Source organism: Aulostomus chinensis, chromosome 7, assembly GCF_037954235.1.
Source record: "Aulostomus chinensis isolate RoL2024-O1b breed Wild chromosome 7, RoL_Achi_v1.0, whole genome shotgun sequence".
Taxonomy (NCBI): domain Eukaryota; kingdom Metazoa; phylum Chordata; class Actinopteri; order Syngnathiformes; family Aulostomidae; genus Aulostomus; species Aulostomus chinensis.
Window position 1 is genome coordinate 22,653,279 of NC_141326.1, and position 24,658 is coordinate 22,677,936.

At 41.9% G+C, this 24,658-nt stretch overlaps 1 protein-coding gene across 1 annotated transcript; it reads right to left on the reverse strand.

The window, feature by feature from the left end:
* Positions 1-7,223: 7,223 nt before the first annotated feature.
* Positions 7,224-12,935, reverse strand: LOC147259101 (G protein-coupled receptor 22-like). The gene is made up of 3 exons (XM_086207847.1): positions 12,554-12,935; positions 10,321-11,492; positions 7,224-9,514 (listed from the first exon to the last, which is right to left on the reverse strand). Exon 3 carries the CDS (start codon positions 9,508-9,510, stop codon positions 8,194-8,196), a length of 1,317 nt encoding a protein of 438 aa, XP_086063973.1. The 5' UTR covers positions 9,511-9,514; positions 10,321-11,492; positions 12,554-12,935; the 3' UTR covers positions 7,224-8,193.
* Positions 12,936-24,658: the final 11,723 nt, after the last annotated feature.

The following is a 24,658-nucleotide window of genomic DNA, read 5'->3' on the forward strand; positions in this document are numbered from 1 at the left end:
CTGTGCTTTTTTTTTTTTTCAAGGATCACAAACAGCTATTGGCCTGCTCATAAACAGAACTGACCAGCGGAGACTGAGGGAATTCTTGAGCTTAGCCTTCAGCAACGCCCATCCTTTTGAATAATGAGATTTTTAGACTGAATTCGACACCCAGGAATGATCTGTGTATTTTACCCTCTCCGCTGTATCCGCCAAGACTCCCTCCTGTGCTAGAGACTGATAGCTGCTATCCTCTCTTGACTGGATCTCTCAGGAGTGTGGAGGAGCAAAATGTTTACAGCTGCACTCTGTGATAGCTTTTTGAAAGCGGGCAAATGACTGTGGCGGAACTGAATGTGCTTTGATTGCTCTCGTCTCTTCAGCATCACTGAGGTCGCAGCTCAGGAGAGCAGAGAGTCATTACTGCAAAATGCTTCCAATAAGCAGATGGTCAGGCTATGATGTTAGCGTGTTTGATGGAGTGTAATTCATTGTACTCTGACATACATTTCCGTCAGAAGAAATGCTCATCATGCAGCAGGCTTTGGACATGTTCTTGATATACGGTGCATTTAATTTATTCTTTATTTTGGAGATATATTTGCAATTCTGAAAGCTATAAATATGTACATCAACAGACATGCTTGCCAGCTGTGTCCTATTATGATCTCAAACTACAATCTTTGAACCATAGACTGAAAAGCAATTTGTGATTCCATGTCTTGCTGTTCCTGTGTGATTCCTCTGCGTTCTAGTAGGATATGTCGGTCCCCTTAATTGTTATGTGTGTAGCATGGGGTGTACTCACAGTTATTTATACCCTGAATGCCTCCAGAGAGAGGTGTCCATGTATGTATGCTCCTCGTGAATATCTGAGCTCCTCACCCCGTCCCGGAGGGCCAGCACAGACTCCCCGGAATGGAAACTTATATGCTTTCAGTCGTTTGCTTTCCGTCACTCCCCAAACTTATGACCAGCCGAAGGTTGGAATATAATTTCAGCAGTAAATTGAGAACTTGGCCTTCCAGTCAAGCCAGGAGCATTTTCAATATAACAGTCCAGCACCAACATGCTGGCGGTGCACCTATCTGTGTTTATCATGATCTAACCCTCATCCGTGAGACACCATCAACATGGTTTCATCATCAGCTCCATATTGGTCCCATATATATATATCTGACCTTGTGGGTTACTAATGGCAGCAGGAGTGGACTGCATGTGGGGCATTATGAGCAGTGACCTTAGCCCCCCGCAAGGTCTCCGTACAGTTGACAGTGAAAGGTGGTTATCAGATAAACATGGTTCCGTCTTGACCTTTATTCCATTAAATTTTCACCAAGCTTCGTATCGCCTCATTGCGTGCTGGGGGTCAAGACCACCACCCCTGTGTGTGTGTGTGTGTGTGTGTGTGTGTGTGTGTGTGTGTGTGTGTGTGTGTGTGTGTGTGTGTGCGTGCATGCAATGCACCACTGAGGGGTTCAATGGCTGCAACAGCCTGAAAACATATAGTGCATTAAATACTTCATCTCCTCTGTCCTTGCCCGAGGATGTCAGCTGAATTCAAAGATTCCTTAAACGTGGTTTGCCTGACCAAACACCCAGCCGTGGTCCGTATTCTGCACCTCTGCCAAAAAATGCCTGAGCTAAGCCTTTCCTGTCCACCCTGACTCATGTGAAGCCGTGTCTGAACTGTTCAAAGCTACTTAAACAGCCCGTCAAGCATTAAAGAATTAAATAAATATTAATTAAACTCGATACATCCTCTAGTTTGAACTCTTTTTCGACATGCTGAAAAATTACTGTCGATGAGGCGCATGTGGGTCATTTTGACACTTCTTGTAAGTCCGCACTCAGAGGCAACCCACAGAGAGTGGGCGTTGCAGTTTACACAATTTGGACTCACAGTATATTGTTCTACACATATGCGGTTGTTGAATAAGAAACCCAGAGATCATGAAACCTCAATATATTAGCAGTTTCCTTGCCGCATGCAGTGGAATGTTGTTTGAAACAGGAGTGGCATCCCTTTCAGCAGGGGGCTTAATCGACTGCTACCAGAGATGTGGTCAGATCCCTAAAATCGTACTGCTGGAAATACTTTAGCCCATAAATTGTGAGAAAAACACCTGCGTTTTTAGGTAAAGCTTCATGTGTCGTTACATCGTGTTTCCGGCTGGTTTAATGACACCGGCAGACTTGTCATTGCTCTGATGATCTATATACTTCAATAGCGCCGAGCTGGTTGTCTGACATTTAGCTGAAGATGAAGACTGTAAAATACAATATCTCTGAGTCATGGATAGATGGCTGCGTTAGAAGCCTGTCAGAAGCAAATCAGAGCTGGAGAGAATGAAAATTTATCCAGCAAGAATGACCTCCAAAAGCTTTATTTTTGGCAACTAAATACAACACCACACAATATTAGTGGATTTCTCAATGCCAGAATCTGAAAATCTTTTCAGTTTATCCTTGAATCCCAGTGCATGTTTGAGCTACATTTGATGAAAATTCCCTCAAAATGTTCCAGAGATATCGCAACAATGAGAACGGGACGTGTACAGATGCATCTGTTTGTATTTATGGACAACCTGAAAATATAAAACCTCAATTACTCTAGATTCTCTTGGTGCTGAGGCAAAAAGAAGAACAACAACACGTATTTCTCTCAAAAAGCTGTACAGTACGTACATTTTCTATGGATCCATAGATAACAATTTTAAGGCAGATGCTTAGTTGTTTTTGTACAGGTATTCTCCTTTATTGCCATAATTATTTTCTCTCCATAAATGTCATCTATTGTAACGGTTATTTTCTTAAGCAGCTGCTCATGATGAGGACATAATTTTTAAATATAGTAGGTTTTACATCCTTCCAGACACCTATAATAATTCTGTCAATGCAGAAAATGACTTGAAAGGATTTCTTCCACAATCCAAGTTGCTCAAAATAGCTCGTGCCACTTTACAACTACACTTTGACAAAAGAACAGTTGATTCTGTTAGTCATTTTTTTTTGTGGTTTCTGAATAAAAATACTGCCACTATTGTGTCAGAGACGAGCTGCCTGGCTGTATGAACGAGCTCTGTTTGTGCTGGTCCCGTTCATATCTTTCCATGTGGAGAGAAGCGTGGCGGTATCACTCGATGGTAGCCATCGCTGTGAGAAGAGCTGGAGGGCAGCAATCTACTGCCTGCTGTCTCCCCTCTCACACACAGTGGTTGACACTCTGTCACTGCCTGATAAAATTTTTGGTCTGACACACGGATGTGCGCACAAACTAGCTGCTCTTAATGGAATAGACACATTGTTGAATATATGCCTGCATGAACGCACACACAAGCAGACACACGCACACACACACACACACACACACACACACACACACACACACACACACAAGATCTGGCATGCAGTCACCCTGGCAAAAATAAAAACAACTTTTGACCTTTTGTTCATATTTGTGGATTGAAAAGATAAAATACTTGGAAAAAAAGTGAAGTTTTCTACAAAATTTAAACCAACTTTTTTTTGGGAGTTTGTACTAAGCTTTTATAACATGAGCAACTTAAGTGGACGATGTCTATTTTAGCAAGGGTAGGTTTCCTGATCCCTGTTTACCCTGCAGGATTCATTTCTACTCTGATGTACTAGTGGCTGATAAGCCCTGATTTGTCATTAGACATATGTTCTCTAGTAATAAAAACAGCAGTCTACACATCATTGATTCAAAGGAACACCAACGTATTATTTCCTCCAGGATGAGCAGCGATGCGCTGAGGTCGTAGCAGGTGGGGGTCATACTCCTGGTTTTTATCTCAGCTGTAGATGTCCTTGCACCCAGATTATAGCTTGTACATGATAGCATTATCTTCCAACACTACAAAATGTCCCTCCATCTCATTAAACGTGAGAGTAACATTTGCAAAAATGACCACAAGCCACAATTTGTCAAGCTGTGCTGGCTGGCGTGCTCAATTCACTTTCTTCTTTTCTACGATAGCAGAATTACAGGTGAGTGTTCGCTGACCTAATGCAATAGAGGCTCCATACAGACAGACTAATGTGATTTTCTGGGCTTTTATTATGTGTCTGTGGCTGGATGGAGAGGGGCCCTGAAGAGATGGCATCTGATTCAGGGATGGCTGTAAGAGAGGGAGACATAACACGGACAGCAGCAATAGCAGCATTAACGCAGAGTATCTGGGAGGAGGAAAAGGACACACCAAGGTCAAGTGATTGTAATAACAGAGAAGCATCATTGAACCTCTACTATTGACTGTGGTAATGTATGACCCATTTCCCTCTCTGTAGGTCACCTCAGGTAAGAGATGGTGGTGGCCTGCTAACCAGATTCTCCTATATGTTAGCTGTTGTTTGTACCCATGGCAGCAGTTTCTAAATGTCAATATAAATAAAGGTGATCCCACATGGGCCGAAACGGTCGATACGGTTGATATCAGAACAGTCACATGCATGGCTGATAGTCATTGATTGTCATTTATTGAGGGGTTTTTAACAAAATGAATTTCTAATCTGATGGATGTTTTGTCAAATTGCAGCCATATAATCTTCCCACTGGCTGATATTTTTGGAATTACATTCAAGAAAAAAGATGTCACTGTCAAAATATACTGTAGTGTAAGATGCATCTTATGCTGTAGCAGTTTTTTCTCAAGCACTGGGTCGAGGCCTTTGACTGGGCCATAAGCGCCTTACTGTGGGCCACCGTAAGCTTTGAAGACATTGCAGTATTAAAATAAGTATTTAAAAAAAAAAAGCCATCTTCAAACAACAGTGTCAATTCGAGACGCTCGGTTTGGCAGGCTAACCGTGATGTGATGAATAATGGAAAAGCTTTTGAGGCGTACACCCATACATTTTTAAATAACCTGGTTGTTTTTATTGTATTCGTTTAATTCCAGGGCTCCCATCTGTGTAAGAGGGAATGGAGTTGTAAGATTTAATTAATAATTTTAAAATAGATTATTTGATAAGAATGAAATAGATTATCCAAAAATAATTAAAACAAAATTATGGGTCATGGCACACCATAAGTATAAATATATGAGCTTGAACCCCTTCCTCAGACTTCACTGGCCAGATCTTAAAAAGATTGTTGATGCATGTCACATTAATTTTAGCTCTATTAAGATACACTTTTGTGATACTGAATCCTTTTAATGATCTTCATTAATCAATACTTTGTCCGGGCTGGTTTTCCACCTTTGTTACTTACTTTCAAGTTATTTCACTGAAAAAAATAACTTTGGGACACAACCGAGGTCCCAGGTGACTGCCTCATGTTCACCACTTCACAGTAGCCTTTATACCCTATTATTTTGGTACGGGTGTAATTTAATTAGAATATTTCAAAATCAAACTATTGCTGTTTTGCAGCTGTTTAACAGAGGAAAGTGCTATTAAAAATAAAAGTGCATCCACACTGCGTTAGCTGTGGTCTGGCCCCAGGCCTCTGAATCGCTGCCCACATCTGCCAGTCAGCACCTTTATAGGTGGGATCAAGGTTAGGAACGTCACCTGACTGTGTTAGAGCCAGAATCCAGATAAATATAGAAACAAGGGGAGATAAACACTGTTGCAGCTACAGAGGCTGCCAATGAAACTGAAACATAACAAGTTTGAGCAACACAATCAATTCACTTCATGTCTTTAAAAGACAGCTTTACCATCTTCCAAGAGCAATTAGAAAAAAAAAACTTTAGCTTATAAAGTCCCCATCTGGTGAATATGGTAAAATTTAACAGGGAAGAGTAAGTGCCTGTTGTTATTTGTCCCTTGATGGCCTGAAAGGAGGAAGGGAAAGTAAAAGAAGCCTAGACATTGGGGTCACAGTGATGAGCTGCAATTCATCAGAAAATCAGACTCTGTAGGCCTCATCAGTGTGCTACACCTGAACAGGGAAAATAAATTGCGACATCAAAGTCTGTTGTCCGTTTAAATAGTTTTGGTGTTTGGGGGATAATTTTAGAAGGTAATTAAAGCAAAGGATTTTTTTTTCAGCAGCACTGATTAAGCCTGGAAATGTACCTGTAATTGTGGGGAGATTAATTTTTCAGTATGCATCACGAAGGCAACTCTTTAGTTATTTACTGAAAAACAGAAGTCTGTACAGTTATATTTTGTTACTCCAACTTTGAAGTCTACATTGTCACATTTTAACTCATTCATATGTGAGTTGAATTTGTCCTCAGGCTCAGTGTTTTGTCTCATAGGTCATTTTCCCTCCGTGGTTGGCTAATCTGTCGCTGGCTATGATCCCGTCTCCACTCTCAATCACAGGCATGCCCTCAAGGCACCGTGACATCCACACTGCCTGTTTACAGCAGGGTCATAAAGAACCTCGGCTGCATCAATATTCCCATATCAGCCCTATCTGTTGCACTACAAACCACACACTGACAGCCAGAGAAGCATCTGATGGAGGTTGTGTAATCACTCTGCTCGCCAACAGCTCTGTGCTCGCAGGATCTAAAGGGCTCTTCAATTTTCTACTGTACCTGAGACAGCAAAGGCGTAATAAGCTCATTACTGAGATGTACCATGGAGCACAGTGTGCATTAGCGTATGTGCGTGTGTGTATCTTTATGCATGCATGTGAATGTACCGTGTATATCCACATGTTGGAGAGCATGTGATTCTTGATCCTGGGATTGTAATGAAGATAGCTGGGAGGCTAACTGAACATGGCTTTATATGCTAATGGACATTGTAACTCTGCATCTAGATTTGGTATTAGTGCACAGACAGAATATAATAAGCTGACAGCTTCTCCTTGGAGTATCATACAACTGAAAATCTTCTTCAGCTGCCTGAATAAATTATTCCAATTTATTTAGGGCAAACTTGGTTCGTAGATACGTTGAGCCAAAAATACAAGACGGACTGCTTTATAATCTACCAGCACCAGCCTCATGGGAAATACAATTCCTCTCTTATTCCTTGGCAAACAAAAGAGAACAAGCGCTACAGTGCTACAGTTGATGCACAGGCAGAGAAGAAGAACTTAATTATCTAATATTATGTATTGTGAAAAGAATCTTTTATTAGGCCTTCAAGACTTTCGCAGTAGTTCTTTATTGCAGGTATGAATTTGCTTTTGCGAAGAGAGAGTTTGACTAGTTTTATTAAAAACAGGCAATTTGAAAAAACAAATATTTTCAACATTTCCCATATATATATATATATATATATATATATATATATATATATATATATATATATATATATATATATAACTTATATTGGCCAAACATGTGAGGATTATATTGTTTTTGAGGATTTAAGTAATACGTGGGACGGTCCCTCTGTGAGGCTGTGCGTCATTCATCACACCAACATAAGGCAACAATAGATTTTCCATTTGGCTCAAACTACGGACTGTTCAAGTCAAACAGCCCTGGTTTTTGATTACATCTGGTTCGTGTCAAACAATCTGATGAGGACCTCGGTGTTCTGTTGTGTCTGATGAATGAGAGTGCTCCTCTCAAACTAAAAGCAGCGACTGCTAACAGACCATAACTTCTGAGCTTTGGCAACACACCGCGTAAGCTCCTTTACTGTTTCCTTTCCTACCGCTCCATGTTTGACCTGTTATTGTTGCATCCTCATACCTACAGATTCATTGCAGTTTGCAAGCCTTCCCACAGAGGGCTCTCAGGCAATAAGGTCAGTGGCCTCTGGGGAATGCAGGGTCTGGTGTCAGAGCAAGTGGCACGGTGATGGATGGGTGTAATCTCACAGCTGTTACAGAAACACCAACACTTAACTTGGAGGAGGGGAGAGTAGGAATACTTTCACTGCTTTAGGTGAGAGAACACAAAATTTATTATAAATATACATATACATAACAATTCCTACTTTTATCTCTCTCTCTTTCTCTCTCTCTATATATGTATATATATATCGATCTTCCTATACTGTACATGTATTATGTATGTACACAATGTGCTGTAAGTTAACGTTACAAAAGCCATGCAATACCTACAGTACAGTATATGGTGTATCTATGAAACCTACTTTTGTTTTCAATAAATAGTAATAAATTATCCACCTCTTGTTTTTGTACATTCTATTGCACATATTATTTACATAACTGCTTTGGATTAACATTTTCCCTTTATTGTCATGACGTGATGTCATTTTAGCTGCTTTTTTTCTTCTTTTTTTGACGGTAGCTTAAAGATATGAGTTCCTTCACTCCACATCCTCAGAGGACAGACATTTCTGTCGAACATCTTTGTCCTCAAATGTCACCTTTTTGTTCCTCTTTGGGTCGATCCAGGAGTTGTGGATAATGGCATTATTAGGGGTGGGGTCTGCCTCAATGATTGACACCACTCTTTTCTTCATTTTGCTTTTCAGGACTTTCTGGAATTTCTGCCTCGTGAAGGCGTAGAGTAGAGGGTGGAAGATAGTGGTCCCATAAGCCATGACTAGGAAGCCCAGTCTCAACTTGACCATCAGGTCACTTGGGCCCATGCTGAGGATGACTGTGTTGAGAACTGTGATGGGTGTCCAGCACAGCAGAAAAGTAGACACAATCAGGAGGGACATCCTGAAAACCCTTTTTTGGCGCTCTCGCCTCTCTCGATGGCGCTTTACAGCCCTGCGTAAGGCTATGATGACAGAGACAGATGTACGCATGCCCAGCGTGGGGTTGCGGCTGCTGCTGCTCTGAGATGCATCTGTCGCCTCTTGCTGCGTTGTCATGGCTGTCATGGATGGACGTTTTTTTCTGCGAGCCTTCTTCTTCTGTGAGGCATGAAAACGTGTTCCAATGCGAATATTGAGTGCCTGCAGGATTTTTGAGTAGGTGATGAGCATGACAACAGCAGTGAAGAAGAAAATGGGAATCTGAGCTATCAAATGGTAATAGAGGCCCAGTTCTGTGTAGTACTGGTTGGTGTGGACCACATTCTCCACCACTGTCTGGTTGAGTTCAGCATGACCCTGGGCAAAAAAGCCCACCTCAATAAAGGGCACCAGAAAACTCACAAAGGATAACACCCAAATGGTGGCCAGTAGTGCAAGGGCACGGCCCATAGTCAGAACACGGTTGGCTGGTTTGACTGAGATGTCATAACGATCGAGGGTTATGGCAAGCACGTTAGCAGCCGTGGCAACACTAGCAAAGGAGACGCAGGCCTCGTGGAAGCAGCAGACCAGGGCAGTGTCTCCCTCCAGGGAGAGCAGCACTACCACAATGGTTAGAGGGATGCAGCATACACAGACCAGCACGTCCAAAACATGGAGGTTCATAGTGACTATGTTACTAACAGAGCTAATGAGGTTCGACTTCATACAGTAGAGGGCAAGCACAGTGAGGTTAGAACTCAAGCCCAAGAGGATCTCCAGCATGAGAAAGCCAGTTATGGAGACCTGGAAACTAACAGGATAGGAATATGGGCTGGATGTTGCTGGACTCATGGTGCGGGTGATGGGTTCAGTGTTGTCGGTGACCGTGACGTTGCTCATGGTGGCTTCTTCTTTCAGGCAGGGGAGGATATGCATTATCCTGCGTGTTAGAAGAAGAGAGAAAGACATTTTTAAAGAGGCAAGATGTTTGTGTTTGTGTATCTCTAAAATGTGAAAAATGCACTTAGAGTTTGAGTGAGAGCAGGCGCTTCAATTTGACTGGAACTTTTTGTACTATCATGCCCTGCAGAAAAGATTGCTTCACTTCAAACTTGGTATGACTGATAACTATTATTCAGATCGCTTCTATTTTTTTTTCAATATAAACATCCTCGATTGGATGGGTCACTCTTGTGTTTTAAATTCTGAGTATGAAATATTGCAATTCTAAGGTATTTTGTGGCTTAGTCCCCCCCCCCCCCCCCCCCCCCCCAGCATATACTGATTCAAAATCATAGTTTTAAAGTAGTCAGCAATACTGCATGAAATGGGAGATATCATGACAAGGGACAAAAAAACACAATGAAGAAAGAAGAATTTTAGAGTGTTCGATGGAATCATAATTCCAATGATAAGGCAGGTGTAAAATTACTTGTCATGGTAATTGAACTCATCATTTTTTGTCAGAACCTAGTAGGTGACTTATGACAACAATGTTCTAAAAGTCAATCATGTTCTCCTCTCAGGTCTCAAAGATGCACTTCAAACACATTGTGTTGGACCGATAAGTGCATAAAAACTCAAGGAGAACTGACATGAATACACATGCACTCTAGACTTGATTAAAATAACTGATAAGCACATGCAATATTAAAAACCTCCAACCTTCCCTCGAGAAGTAAATCTGATTTGAAAGAGACACCAGATGATATGGAGAAAAAACAAAAGGTTTCTAGTAGTATTTACCCTTCCCTCCAGCACTATCTGAATACCAAGGCTGTGTAATCAGGCCATAGAGTCCATGTTAGATCCACAGAGACGAGCATCACATCCAAACATAGCCATTGAAAAGTGTTTCCGCTCCAGCAGAACTCTCCCCAGTGAGGCTTTTCCTTTCACTGTTAGTCCTTTCCAGAGAGGCTGACAGCCAGAAAAGCACCTGTCCGTCTCACCAAACACTGTCTACTGGCTGCCAGCTTTTTCGTCTTGAACTCAATGGCAAGAAAGCGAGGGATCGGCCACCTGCATCCAGGAGTGATGTGACAATGTAGGCTAATGTCCTTTACAGACTTTTTCTTAGACTGGTTGGTTTACTTTGGTGATAGTGGAAGGGTTGACGGATGAGTGGAACAGTGATAATACGTCGGAACCACCTCCTGTTTATAATCTCATGGTATTCCCATGCAGGAGAGACAAAGCCAGGCAAGAAAACAAAGAAATGCAGACTCGTTCCTCTGCACAGGGTTGGAATGCACTGCTTGTAGTGAGATCCAAATCCGTGCTTTCTGTCCCCAGTGACAAGACAGTGTTCAGATCTATAAATGTGAAAAAAGTGTTATATCCATTAGCTTGTATTCCAAGAGTCAGAGTATCTCAGTCAGCCATAGATTCCCCACTGTACACCATAGTAATGTCCAGGATCTATCCAGGAGAGGTCAGTGCGTCCAGGCAGCGTCCAGGCCCATGCCTCCCCTGGGAGCACTAATGGAACAGGCCTTCACTGTGCACCTTTCTCATCCGTTTCAGCGCGCCTGGCTCCAGCCGCCATTGACTTGTAAATCGAGCACAGGTCTCCAGTTTGCCCCGCGACATGCTGAACCCTGAATCACTGGAGATTGCGTGAGCTGAACAGATTAGTAGAATACATGTGTGTCCAATCACCATGACGTGTGATCAGCATGACATTTTCTAATAACAGTATTTATACGTGAACGTGTTGGTGGTGGTGGTTGGGGGGGGGGGGGGGTTGATACAGCAATTCAAGAGAAGGTTATCCTCTGGCAGAAGTAGCAGTCACTTCATCCGCCTGTTAGATATTTTGTACAAAGATGTTGGACCAGAATTTGACTTAAGGAGGCAGGAGTTGCATACAATATCACCCCTCTGTCCTTCAGTCCCGCATCTTCCTTACACGGTGCCTGAAGAGAGAGAGAAAGAAAAGGGTAGGGTAATGGATGATAGAGATAGGGAGAGTAGGAGGAGTAGGAGAGGGAAGTGTGGGGGATGCATTAGTGAAAATAAACATATCGTCAGTAGAGAGGCAACAAGGAAAGCCTCATTAGCATAGCAGCAAGCCTCTGATGTCTTATCGGGTTTCTGTGTTTTGCATGATGAACTTTACATCTTTATTATTGCATTAGCATAACTGTCAACTAAGGGCTTGCACAAAAACATTTTACATTTCAGCCAACTAATTTCCGATTCAAGATCAGCTAAGTAATAATTGGCTATTCTTGCTGTGTGCAAATTTTTAGAGGAAAATGCTTGTTGTAAATTATTCGATTCACTTTTACAGCCAGAGAGGTGATGAAATAGTCATGCAATTTTCATGACAGGGATTAGAGCTTTGATGCCACATGATTCCTTCGGAAACTTGTTTAAAAAAAAAAGACATGGATGTGTATGTATATGCGATCCATGTTAACTCCTTAGGGGAAGATGTCGGTCATTCTTCAAGGTTGTAGCAGAACGGGATGTCATACTTAAAGTATGTATGTCAGTCAGCTCATACGGACCATACTTGTCAGCCATGCAACAGGGATTAAGTATGCATGATGAATTCTATAAATAGGACATCAAGTTTCTCATTTGATAAAACCTCACTGTTTTAAATCGAATGTGTGTGTGTGTGTGTGTGGTTGTGTGTGGTTGTGGCAAGACAAACACAGCGTACAGTCTGGGAGTATATATGCACAATCAAAAGCTTATTAGAGTGTTATGTTAAGGAATTACTGGTTTGAGGCTGAAAATGCGTGTTTTTCAATCCATCATAAGTAGGTTACACTATAACCATAACCATATTTTTTTAAATAAAAAGTCAGACAGTGATAAAAGAAAAATCTAATCCCCTGCAATTGTGTTTTTACCTGGTGGCAGATGTTTGTCATGGATTCTTTGCTGCCACATACACTCTCCTCAGCCGACTACTACAAATCAAACCAATAAGTGGAGTGCCCCATCATAACACAGCTAAACTCACCATGCAGGGTAAACACAGATGCCTCACAGCTTGCCAGGACACCAAGCTTTCCAGTCTCCAGCCAGCTTTACAACAATCTAGGTCGACTGACACAAACTGTTGGTTTATCTTGTGCCCCTTCTAGCAGTAATCCAAGAATTAGGACTGAATATTGATGAACATATGAGCCTCACACAACTGACAGATGTTCCCTCCTTCCTGACTCCCAGACAGAGAAAAACAAGTCCACAGAGAGATTAGTCCTGACAGGGATATTGGTGAGATTCTTCTTTTCCTTCTCTTGTCCCCTCCATGTGGACTGGTGTGTGAATACTCTGTTGGACTCCCTCCCTGCTTCACTGTCTGGATAGGAGTGCAAACCATCACACTCCTGGTATCTCTATCTCCCGCTCTGCTCTACTCTCTCTCTTTCTCTCTCCCTCACCCCCCCCCTCTCTCTCTCTTACTGCGGAGGTTTGCGGTGCTCCCCCATTCCTGATTGGTCTTCTATAATAGGTTTAACCATTTCATGTCCATTGAGGGGAGGTATTTCCTTTTGTTCTGACTCTATTCGCTCTTCCCTGCCGGTGACTCTGACATCCCATGTGGGGCTGTAGTGATTCGGAGGAGAGGGAGAGAAAAAAAGCTACTATGCTTTAGCACAGGGACTTCAGATGCCACTGCACTACACATACAACCTGCTGCTGCAGAGTCAAATAGGCAGACTGTTGAAGGAAAAACAAATGCTGGGATGATGTTTTAATTATCCCTCTCTCAGTATTATGTAGAAGTGTTTGTTTTTGTACTGATTTTGCATGCAAGCATGACAGAGGCAGCAAGACTGACAGAGAGAAGATACATTCATGCAGCTGTGAGTGGGAGATTGTGCAGGAAAGAAAAAAAGTCAGAAAAGAAGAGATAGAGGATAGTGACTCAGATTGATAGTTTCAATTAAGTTGGTCTGTCAGATCAGCAGGAGGTTGACCACCATCTTTTCCTTTGTCAAGGCTCGTTTATCAAATGCAATTATTGCCTGAGGGCATCTTGGCATCTGACAGCCAACCGGAAAAAAAGAGGAGGGCAAATGTCGCTCTGGCGTGGCTACCTGATAAACCACCATTTAAGTCCACAGAAGATGCATCAGGGGGTGTTATTCTGAGGGTGACAGCTTAATAATTGCCCTTTGTCAGGAGGATATTTCGTTTGCTACAGAAACATTTAAACTTGACTTGCCCTTTGGAACATCAATCAAAGGTTGTTCCCGTGGTAATGATCGGTAATAATGATTGATTCATCAAGCTAAAGAAAATGAAGAGACAATTACACTGACAAACTGCTACAGGTTTCTCAGATGTGAGAATATGGTCGTTTACTAGGTAAAACACACTGGATCAATTTGGGCTTTGAGAAATGGGGATATTTTCCATTTTTTGTGGCATTTAAATCCAACTAAAAAGTAATCAGCAAATAAATTGACATTAAGAACAGTCATTGTAGTCGTACACCTCATTCCGACAGGTTTACAAATGAATGTGTCTAAATGGCCCACATGTGTCTGTGGACTTCACATGTTGGAAAATAGAGATCTAAAGAATTCCAATTCCATACTGATAGCCTGTTTTCCTGTATATTATAGATATCATTGACATTGTTATGTTCAGGCGGATTCAGGCAAAGTTATGGAATGGAGTCTTGATCACTATGAGGATCAGCAGCATCCCTCTGATATCCAATATGTGAATGAAGGCAGCTAATCTGTAAATAAGCTCAAAATTAGCGCCTGATCCAATGTCCCATCTCTTGTTGGAAGTGTCAGAAATGACACTGGATCCAGTGAATCACAGTGATTGCCAGACCACCATTTATTGGAGGATTAAGTTGACTGAATACTGTCTGGTTTTTCGCACTGCATTACCTGTAGCTTGGCACGTGTGGCCGCGGGGATTCTGTGTGTGTTTGAATAGAACGATTTGAAGTTTGACAGATGGACAGTAGGGATCAAGTCTGTGCCTGTTAAAGTGTCAATCTTATTCTTATCCACGTGCTTATCAGGGAATTTGCATGAATGTGTCTTTGCATGTGTACAAATACACTCTATATTAGTGACTGCTTCTCGCCTGAGGTCTATTTACAAGCATCCATCAGTCAGACTGTAATTACACAGCTCATCAGCGGGAAACAGATTCTGTGTATCTGCATGGTAGACGCGCATTGAAGGACTGACATCCTGACGAGCTTGGAAAACTGGACACATGTATGAGAAGACCAAACCGAACATTATTTAAATTATGACTGTTCACAGTTTGACGAGTATTGAACACGCTGCTGCAAAAACACTGCAATCCCCAAACTTCAGAGTTAAATAGAAGAATGATGTTAATATTTCATTCCCATTAATATTTAATCCAGCTTTTTCTCCCTGTCCCCGGTCTCCACTGTCTGATATTCACTAGCTTCAGTTTTTCTTCCCTTTCACTCTGAATACCTTCAGACGTCTGTGGGTATGTTGCGTACATGTATGTGCTTGTCTCAAGTGTGCCTGTCACACTCATTGCATGTTCACAACCTCTTTGGCACAGTGTGTGTGGTGCATCGGTGAAGAGCACCCTCTCTGGCCCGGATTCTTCAGATACAGGAGATGCAGATGTGCCGTCAGAGGCCATCTCATTTCAAATCCACGCTTTGCATGCTAAACATCAGCAGGCAATTGTGCGATGGAGGGATGGAAACCCAGTGGACCCAGCACACAGACTTTTATCTCCTCCCTGCAGCAGGCATCCTGCACTTCCATTTGGTGCCACTGTGATTTGCTCTAGATTGCTCAGCACAGAGCTAATAAAGTGTCTGCTTCATAAGTTGTGGCAGTCTGTTGTCACCACCTTTATTTGAAGTGACCTGTCGCAGGCTTGTTGATATGAACCAGAATATATAGATGATGATGATGTCCTCCTTGAGTATGTGGCTAATTCTCTAATATCTTATCTCAACCATGAAACACCACAGTGAATGTCATTGCATGCGTGAAAGGAGCAGTCCAGGGGTAAAGTATATTTTGTATTAATTAGAAGGCGATCTGCTCTGGCCTCAGTCCCAGTGTCCCTTTTGATCTCTGCTTAGATAAGAGATGAAAGTACCCGGATAAAGTACAAGAAGAAGAAAGAGGGAGAATCCACTCTTAAATATTGATCAGCAGCAGCTAAAGATAAAATACAGCGTGGTTTCCACATTCCCTCCTTTCCTCAAGTCCACTCATTTCAAAGCCCTGTGATCTGCGATTTGTTCATGAAGCTCCTCCTTCTGTGTATTTATGGGCTGATATTAATACAGATTGTGTGAAAATCTTGAACTTTTGCCAGTGATTTTGGATCAACTGTGGAAGCGAACAAGATACAGTGCAAGTGAACTAAATGACAGGGTGTTTTGTTTTCTCTGCAGCAATATGTGAAGCAATCCAAGCTGATATTCCACACATGCATGTGTCCAGGACCAGACAATAGCCTCCGTCACCTTGTGGTGGCCCACTCCATATATCGTATAAAATTAATAACACCAGATGCCCACATGTGGAAACGTGGGATCAGTCTTCAGGGAAATGTAACCTTTCTTTCCCCATGCAGGTCTTAATGCTAAAACAGTTCTGTTTGGGCCTGGTATTTACTCTACTATATTACTGTCTCTTATCTTGCTACAGCTGTTTATAAAACACCAATTTGTTTGCAATTTGTATAGAATTCATTAAAAAAAATTGTCCAACAAGGCATTTTCAGGGTTGATTCAAAGCCAGTGCCTTTTCTTGAACCAGTTCTTTGTCTTTTGACTGCCAAATCGCCATCTCCCAGCCAGGAAAAACCTCTAATCCAAAGATGAAGAAAAAAAGCAAAGCTTCATTATGAAAATATGAAATTACAACAAGCAGCATCAAAAGTACCTAGTAAATGCTCTACTGTTATTTTCATCTCTAGTTAAACCTCAAAATGTTGTATTCCACATTCACGCACACATACACTGTTGCCGGAGGCTGCGATGCGAGGTGCCAGGAATATTTGACGCCCCACTCCAACTCCTGAGCAACAGCCAACCCGTCATGCCCAGGTGAACTATCAAAGCCAGGAACAACACTTGGAGAGAGATGGTGTTGTCCACTATTATTGATGCTGTTGCTCCTGCAGTGGTGGGAAAGAAGAAAATGCATAAGACACACAGCAGTCTAGCAGGTGGAAAAGCAAACAGGTTTGCAGCTCTGAATCAGAACAACTACCAGCCGAGGACTATTACTGTCTTTGCTTTAATGGAAGGGGTATGAGAGAGTTTCAATAGGCAAAATTAACCTTTTCACACTAATGATATCAATAATTTTCTGTGTTTTGAATACTGAACAGACATGTCTGACAAGCAAAATTTACATATTCTTTATGTCGTTCTTTGTCATGGTCCTGCAGTTATCACTCAAATGCTGTTATTTTAGCATTCCCTCACACTCAGTCACTCACTTCCTCTTGCTTCAGTGAGATATGAGCTCTGTAGTCTGCTTGTGATTTACGGTCTAGCTGATATTGGGGGTCAGTAAGGTGAGAGCCATAAAGCAGAACCAGGTGAAGTCAGCTGCTTAACCCTGACCACGAGGTTAGGGATTATCCATGCCGCCTCTTCAATGTCCAACACTCCCCTACACACACATACTGTACATGTTGGTCTTGGACACATTCTTTGCAGTTTCCTGCTCTACTGTGACCTCCTTGCTGTTCTCAGTCACTGAGAGGAACAACTTCTTTTCCATCAGCCCCTCAGAAGTTGTCCACTTCCTGTCACGGCGTAACATCTGTTTACGTTAGCCATGTCAAAGAGCATAATGAAGGCGTGGGAACGCAAGGGAGAACATAGGGGACCCCACACTCACCCATGGGGAGGTGTGAGTACAGTGGAAGGCTGAATCGTTGTGGAAGCACGTAGAGGACAACCACACATACTCTTCAGAGAAACACAGATGCACATATTTATAGTCCCTCCTTCAAGCACTCAGCCATCAGAGGGTTTGGTGTCAGTCGTCTCATTTTAACTGGTCATGGTGCTTCCCCTGAGAGTTCAGTGTTGGCTAAAAAAAATTCTCCCTCAGCAGCTAGTGGACATCTTTTCCACTTGAGGCTAAATAGGTCAGCTGAATCTTAATTATTCTTAAATGCTTAAATTGATTATTTTTCATGCCTTTTTGTGCAAATGGCATTTCTTCCCCGGAGGCTGTGTATCTGTGTGTTTGCAGATGTGTTTGGGTTATTAAGAGCTGAGTCTGCCATGCTGTCTTTGGCCTAATCCAGTCAACCCCATTGGATTTTTGACTCAATGTCTATTAATACCATGCCTTATCCCTGTGCCCAAGGGCCATGGGGGAGAGAGAGGGAATTCCCCTCACTGAAGAAATGACCTGCCAAGGACTACAAAGACCATTAGGCTCTGAAGGCCACTGCAACAAAGACATGACTTCTTAATGGAGCACAATGACATTTACTGCCATTTTATGCTATTGTCACAGAGTAGTAAGTCATTATGGAGCTGCAGTTACTATTTCATTCAAGTAATTTGTCCATGTCAGGTTACTCCAGTGCTGGGGAAGAGGAAATTGACCAAAGTTTGAAGAATGCCAAAAAATGTACTGATTTCTCACCCTGACAATAAGCTACAATAAGGGAAGCTACAATAGCATCCAGCTAACTACGATGCCAACATTTTGGTTAGGTTGAGATGCATGTAGCTTTTGATTTATAGGTGAGAAAATGAAGGTGGGTGGAAGAAGATGGGGACGTGTCAAAAACTGAATACTGCATGAAAGAAAACTTGTCAAGCACACGGTCAATTAAGAATTTTTAACTGTTTCCGATGTTTCGACACAGCTTGTGAGAACCAAGTACCAAACACTTTAGTAGAAGGATGTGTGAGGGTGCCAGATTCCAGGCAGCAACTATGCTTTTCTCACCTGCAACTTTAAGTGGAAAATGTACACAACAACTGTGACTAAAACACTTTGCCAAAGCATTTTTAAATAGCTGTTTTTTATTGTTGTATTTTACAGTGTATCTGGACATAATATTCAGGTTTGCTTTGGTTTTGGCACAAAAAGAGTTTGGGCTCAAATATGCACTTTTGTCTTTTGTCAAGATCTTGTTTGTGCCAGCCAGATTGTAGCATCTCCTATTGGCTTGAATGGTTTGACTTTCGAGCTGAAAGTCCATTGCAACCCTAACATAACAGGTGCAAATGCCGTCTTGTACATCGAGGGCTCTGACCATTTGTCAGTACTTGACAACCTGGGATGGCAAGAGAGTCAGAGTGCTCGTTTCCACCAGGTAAAGGTAAAGGATTGTTTTCTGTGTTGGGCATTTGGGTTAGTTGTGTGCGTGTGTGTGTGAGACGCTGATGTATCGTGTGCACAGTTTGCAGCAGAGGGAGAAGATGCTCTCAGCAGGAACATTACGTACAGTACATGTGCTGATGAGCCCACACACGAATGCAAAGAAGGATTTGCAGTTAGAACACTGTCTCTTTGTGGTTGCTGGCACCAATTACTGCCTGTGTTTTTTTTTCTTTTGTACCTCCTCTAAGTTGTAGTCTTTAGGGGATGGATGAATTAACCTCAGATAGATGGGTCTGTGAACACCAACAGAGGGCCCACTACAAAGCAGAGATACTCATCCTTGTACACGTACGCATTTATTTCCACACATGCCCATAAACCACTTTTTTTGTCTCTTGAATGTCCTGTTTTAGATGAATTGTAATGCCTGCGGGGTGAGATGCGGTATTACTCCTTGCAGACACAGATGCCATGACACCAGCCTTCCCTTCCTCAAACTGCCTCTTCTCTCCTCCTCCTTTCTGATGCCTGCGCCTATGTCCCTTCCTTCCCACTTTCTGTGGAAGCACCTGATGATAATTAGCCCATGCTAGCTGTCTTCTTGTGCCTGTCCCTAGTCACACCTTGTCAGCGAAGCCTCTCTTGACGGCATTCCACCACTAATGGGCCACCGCCTTGGCTCTGACAGGCAGGATCTTCCTCAGCTGCTACCTCTTCATTAAGGCCTGCCTCCAGCTAGTGAGGCACAGAGATCAACACCTTTGTCTCAGTGTCGGCTCCACCAGCTGGGGATCCTTACAGAACCCCTGCTCCTCCCTCCTCACAGGTCAACACGCATGCCCTGATATATATACACAACATACAACTCGTCAACCTCAATACACTTGGCAGCATAGTGCAAGTGTATATATGAATGTCTCCTCTTGCTCAAAGTGTGAACTGAACGAATGTAAATGCAAAGCCTTGATATCAGTCACACCTCTAACCAGTTAACTCTCAGCAGAACCTGCGCAAAAAAAACGTTACAGCGATATTTCACCCAAAAAGTGTTTTTTTGCCTTTCAGCTCATGAATATGTTTTTCCTTCCTGCGTCCCTTCCTCAGGACTCCAGAATGCGGAAAGTGCCAGCAAAATACATTTAGCTTGAGGCTAATGCTGACTGATGCTAACAACTATTACAGCAATGATATTACAACAACAGCAAAATAAAGTGTCAGGCGCATCATCCACATCTTCACTTTCTAGCCATTTACTCAATAATCTAGTCACTCTCATTTGAGCATAAAATATGAATATGCTAGGTGGTTGTGCTCATAGTGGTCATAATTTGATTGTTTGAGCTTAAAGTGTTTGTGGATCGCCAAGACGACAGCTGGATAAGACCTTGAATACATTGTCAAGACTCACATTTGTGAATAATCGGGAAAAAAAATCCAACCTGTTCATATAACTGACATTTTCTTTCCGTAGTATCCAGGAAGAAAATGTCAGTTATATGAACAAGTTCAATCCAGCACCAAATAACTGCACCTTGATAGCTTTAGAATGAAAGATAATCTGTTCAACTATTTTTAAAATGAGTGAATTACAGCAGGTTATGTTGTTGTAGAGGATCAGACACACCAGGTCCAGACTCCCATGTGTCAGTGGGACGACTGCTGTCCGGTATCACAGTCTGTGTGGGTGGCAGCAGTGGGGTGTTGGCCCTGCCTGTGGGCGTACCAGGCTGTTGCCATTAATTGTCTGGCACAGAGTCAAGGTAACACGGCTGGTCATCACTGTCAGCACTTTACTGTCATACTGTAACACCACCAGGATTTAGGTGTATGCATGCAGGTCTGTGCACAACGCAAGTGAGTTATGTTTACACAATTTATTCTTTTCCGTGTTTCATGATGAGTCATAGTGGATTGGCAAACTAATTCTATATCAATGCGACCTTGCTGATGACATCGTCGCTGACTCATATGCGGCGTTGTTATATGTGCATCCTGGGGTGTGCGTTCAGTTTGTATCCTGTGATTAAATACTTCTAGCCGGCAGTGTCACAAGAAATCATGCAGTTGTTCATTCTAAAGTCGGAAGAGCCAAGATTATTAGTCAGATATTTCTTTGGCATTTATTTATTTAGTGATCATTTCCAATTAAGTAATGTTTGCCTCTGCTGTGAATTAGTCCCTCTATCAGCATGGAGGATGCTGATGCTCAGAGGCTCTTACTCATCTCTGCAGAATGTGAATTGATTGTATTTTATCCAGGCAGAAACCCAGGCAGGGTGAATTGAACTGAGAGGGAGGCGATGTAAAGTTGAGGTAGACAAAAGGTCTGCAGTAAGTATACAGTCCTCTCTCGTGGTAGAAGACACAAGGTATTTAAACTTATTCATCATCATAGTAAAAATAGAAAATGGATGGTTACCAGCACCAGTATATCAAATCTGTGATGGCTGACAAATACAGATTGTCCACAGACTGTCCACAACCTCCTTCACTCTCCAAAACTGAGTTAAAATAAGCTAAAATAAGCTGAAAAAGCCACTACAGAGCCTTAGTTCGACATGTCCTCCTACTGTGTGTGTACAATTCCCGAAGTAAAGCCTGCAGAGTTTTACAGACATGTATAGAAATGAATGTTTGAATATGAATCGTTTTCAAATGAACACAATTAATATTCAAAGACAGCATTTAGTGTTTTTAGGCCGAAGTCCCATCAGCCAATATTGAGGATCAGGATTTATGATCCGTCCTGCAAGCCACCACCGGGGCGATCAAGATCTGATTTCCTTCACTTTTGCTGAGCTCTCATGGCATCCATGTTTATGTAGTCTATGATATCAGTGCATCAGAATCATACAGTGTTAGTGGACACCTTCACTCATATCTGCATTAGTTCTTGTGTTATATAGCCTAGCTGTAATGATCTTACACTTCAACCATATTAATGACAGCTAGGAAACTGATGTATATATTCTTGGGGTATTTAAATGTTGGATGTGATAAGCCATGAATGCACAGGGACTTATAAACAGGCTGTTTAGTGGGCCCTGTAGGAAGAGCCTCGTATCATTAAACAAACAGATTAGATTTTGGTTCCACTTGACAAATTGACTGTAATTTCTTTTGCTGCCTGGATGATCGGTAGAGATTGGATTTCTACTGGGCTCTGTAAAAAATTCACAGGAAAGCATTAGCAGAACAAACATCTAACAAATCTCTGTCTTGATTTAAACACACTTTTTGCACTTCCCAGAGACTGAGAATCAATTTTGCATAAAATAAAACTGTTTTTTTTTGGGGGGGGGGGGGGGGGTCTCCCATATGAAACAAATAAACACTAAAGTTACTGCTTGCAATCTGAATTATCAACACAGGTTTTTTTTGTTTCACCCATGAGGAAGGGATGTATAGCTGAAAGACATGTGAATGCGAACTGATTTAAGCAATGGATAAATGATCTGTCTGTGTAACTGGAGTATCAGAATTACTAATCTTTGGTGTCCCAAACAGGAGAGATCTCAAACAGGAAATGCATGTTCTCGTGCCAAACATGGGAAGCAGATGGCAAGCAACAGGGTCCTGTCAGTCCAGGGTAATATGGAGGCTCAGAGTTGGTGGGGTGCACATTTGGAAGAAAATACAGCAAAAAAAAAAAAGAAGTCAGGATGGATGACATCAGGCCATCTGTCTGCATTACAACAAGGTGCCATTTTTAAGAGGGTGGAAAACTCACTCCTACTCTTTCTTCATATTTGGTCCATACTGCAGATAGCACGTAACAACTGTGCTTTTGCCTCCTCTGTCTTTGACTTTTTATGCAACTGAATCCCACATTAGTCGTTTCATAATGTTGTTTTTTTTTTCATCTCTTAAAGATTCTCCATCTTTTAAAGGAGAACACATTGTGGCACTGATGTTCTGTTACTATCATTGTGCCCTCCTGTTTCTGTCCCCCTTCTCTCTCCCTCTCTCTCTCTCTCTCTCGCTTCGCACCTGTGATCTTGGGCTACGTCAGGTGCGTTTCCCGGTGGGAGGCCAGACTTTCCCTCTATTTTAGATGATGATTGAGACATAGAAGCTGCCTGGAGAAGGAGGCAATGAAGTTCACACACATGTAAGGAGCATTCCGGCTGTTGCCAAGTGTATACGATTTTTTTCTGCCCACACACTCAGAAGTCCAGGAGATGTGTGTCTGGGCCTGGCTTAGAGGCTGCTGGCTTGCTCTACTGTAGCAGGTGGTGCACATTTTTCCATGTACAATGAAACACTAAGTGTAGGCAGCAAAGAGGGGGTGCTGTCATCTATTCTTGCATCGAACACTGTGCCACTTTATGGCAGAAGAAATGGTCACGTTGTACGAATGCAGTTTATTCTGACAACGTTTCAGAGTTATTTCCAGAATTACACAAAACTATATTGTATACTTTGTGAACAATAGGTTTCTCAGAAGACTTTTGAGGTTTGTTGTCATCTTTTTAAAAAGACCTATACCAGAGACGGTGATCCGTAATATAGCCTTTATTATTTACGCACAGGTAATAAACTGGAACATGCTTTGAATTATTTAACTTTTCTCAAATATAAAAAATTCTGAATCCTGGACACTTCTTTATTTTTGCAGTCAAACAGAGACCTCCATCACAGGCTAAAACATGTGAATACAGGCTTTATTTGAGAGGTTTATTGTCAGAATATTATCCAGTTATTCCAACCTTGTATCACGCTGTCAATCAAGGACACACCTTTTTTTTGTGTGATGTTTTCATTCACCCAAATTTAAATGCTGTGTCATATCTTTATAACTTTTTTTGGTTGATAAGCTCAGTGTTTCTGAACCAAACATAGTCTCCTTACCAACACTTGACAAGAGCAGACAGGGATAATATGATGACAACGTCTGCAATAGGAGGAAGAGTCACACTTGTGGTGTAGGACCTAAACTGGAAGAATACTTAATGATGTATGCAGGTGAAGCACGGAGGCAAAAACAAGACGTGAACTAAACTGGCAGATGATTTGACAAAACTAAACTAATGACACTAAAATAAACAGGTGGCTGAACATCAAGGCTGTGGGCTGATTAAGAAACAGGGCTGGAACTGATGGAGACTGATTAATTAACGAGACAGGTGTTCATTGCTAACAAGGAGGGAAGTACATCACGCAGGAAGTGCAGCTAACAAGGATGCAGGAGGGAAAATGTTTCAAGATAAAGCAGGAACTAACAGGGTTTCACCAACATAAAACAAGACAGTATACTGTATACAACGGAATTGTTGATGCAGTTATTTTATAAATGCATTTTAATTTTGTTGGGGTATTTTTGTAATTGTCGTAATTTTAAAAACACTGTTTTTTTTACTTGATTTCGATTTTGCAACATTTAGGTGATGCATTCTCAACATTATTGTGAATCAGAGCTTTCTCATTGTTGGTTAAATAAATGTTGATTGAATGAATAAATTATTGAATGAAAAATACACACTAAAAAATAACAACAAACATTAAAAAGGCAGTTTGTGATTGGTATAACTTCAGTGTCCAAAACTTACATTCAGCTAATTGGACAGTGACCATGAGACTGCTGTTGCTGAGATTCCCATTTTCAAATGGAAAGTTTTATCACAATCTACTAAACATCCATCCATCCATCCATCCATTTTCTACTACTTATCCTGTTAAGGGTCATGGGGGGTCTGGAGTCTATCCCAGCAGCCTTCAGGCTTGAGGCAGGGTTCACCCTGACAGGTCACCAGTCCATCACAGGGCCAACACATAGAGAC

Coding starts and splice junctions, on each gene's coding strand:
- LOC147259101 (XM_086207847.1), bottom strand. CDS start 9,510: ATGCATATCCTCCCCTGCCTGAAAGAAGAAGCCACCATGAGCAACGTC.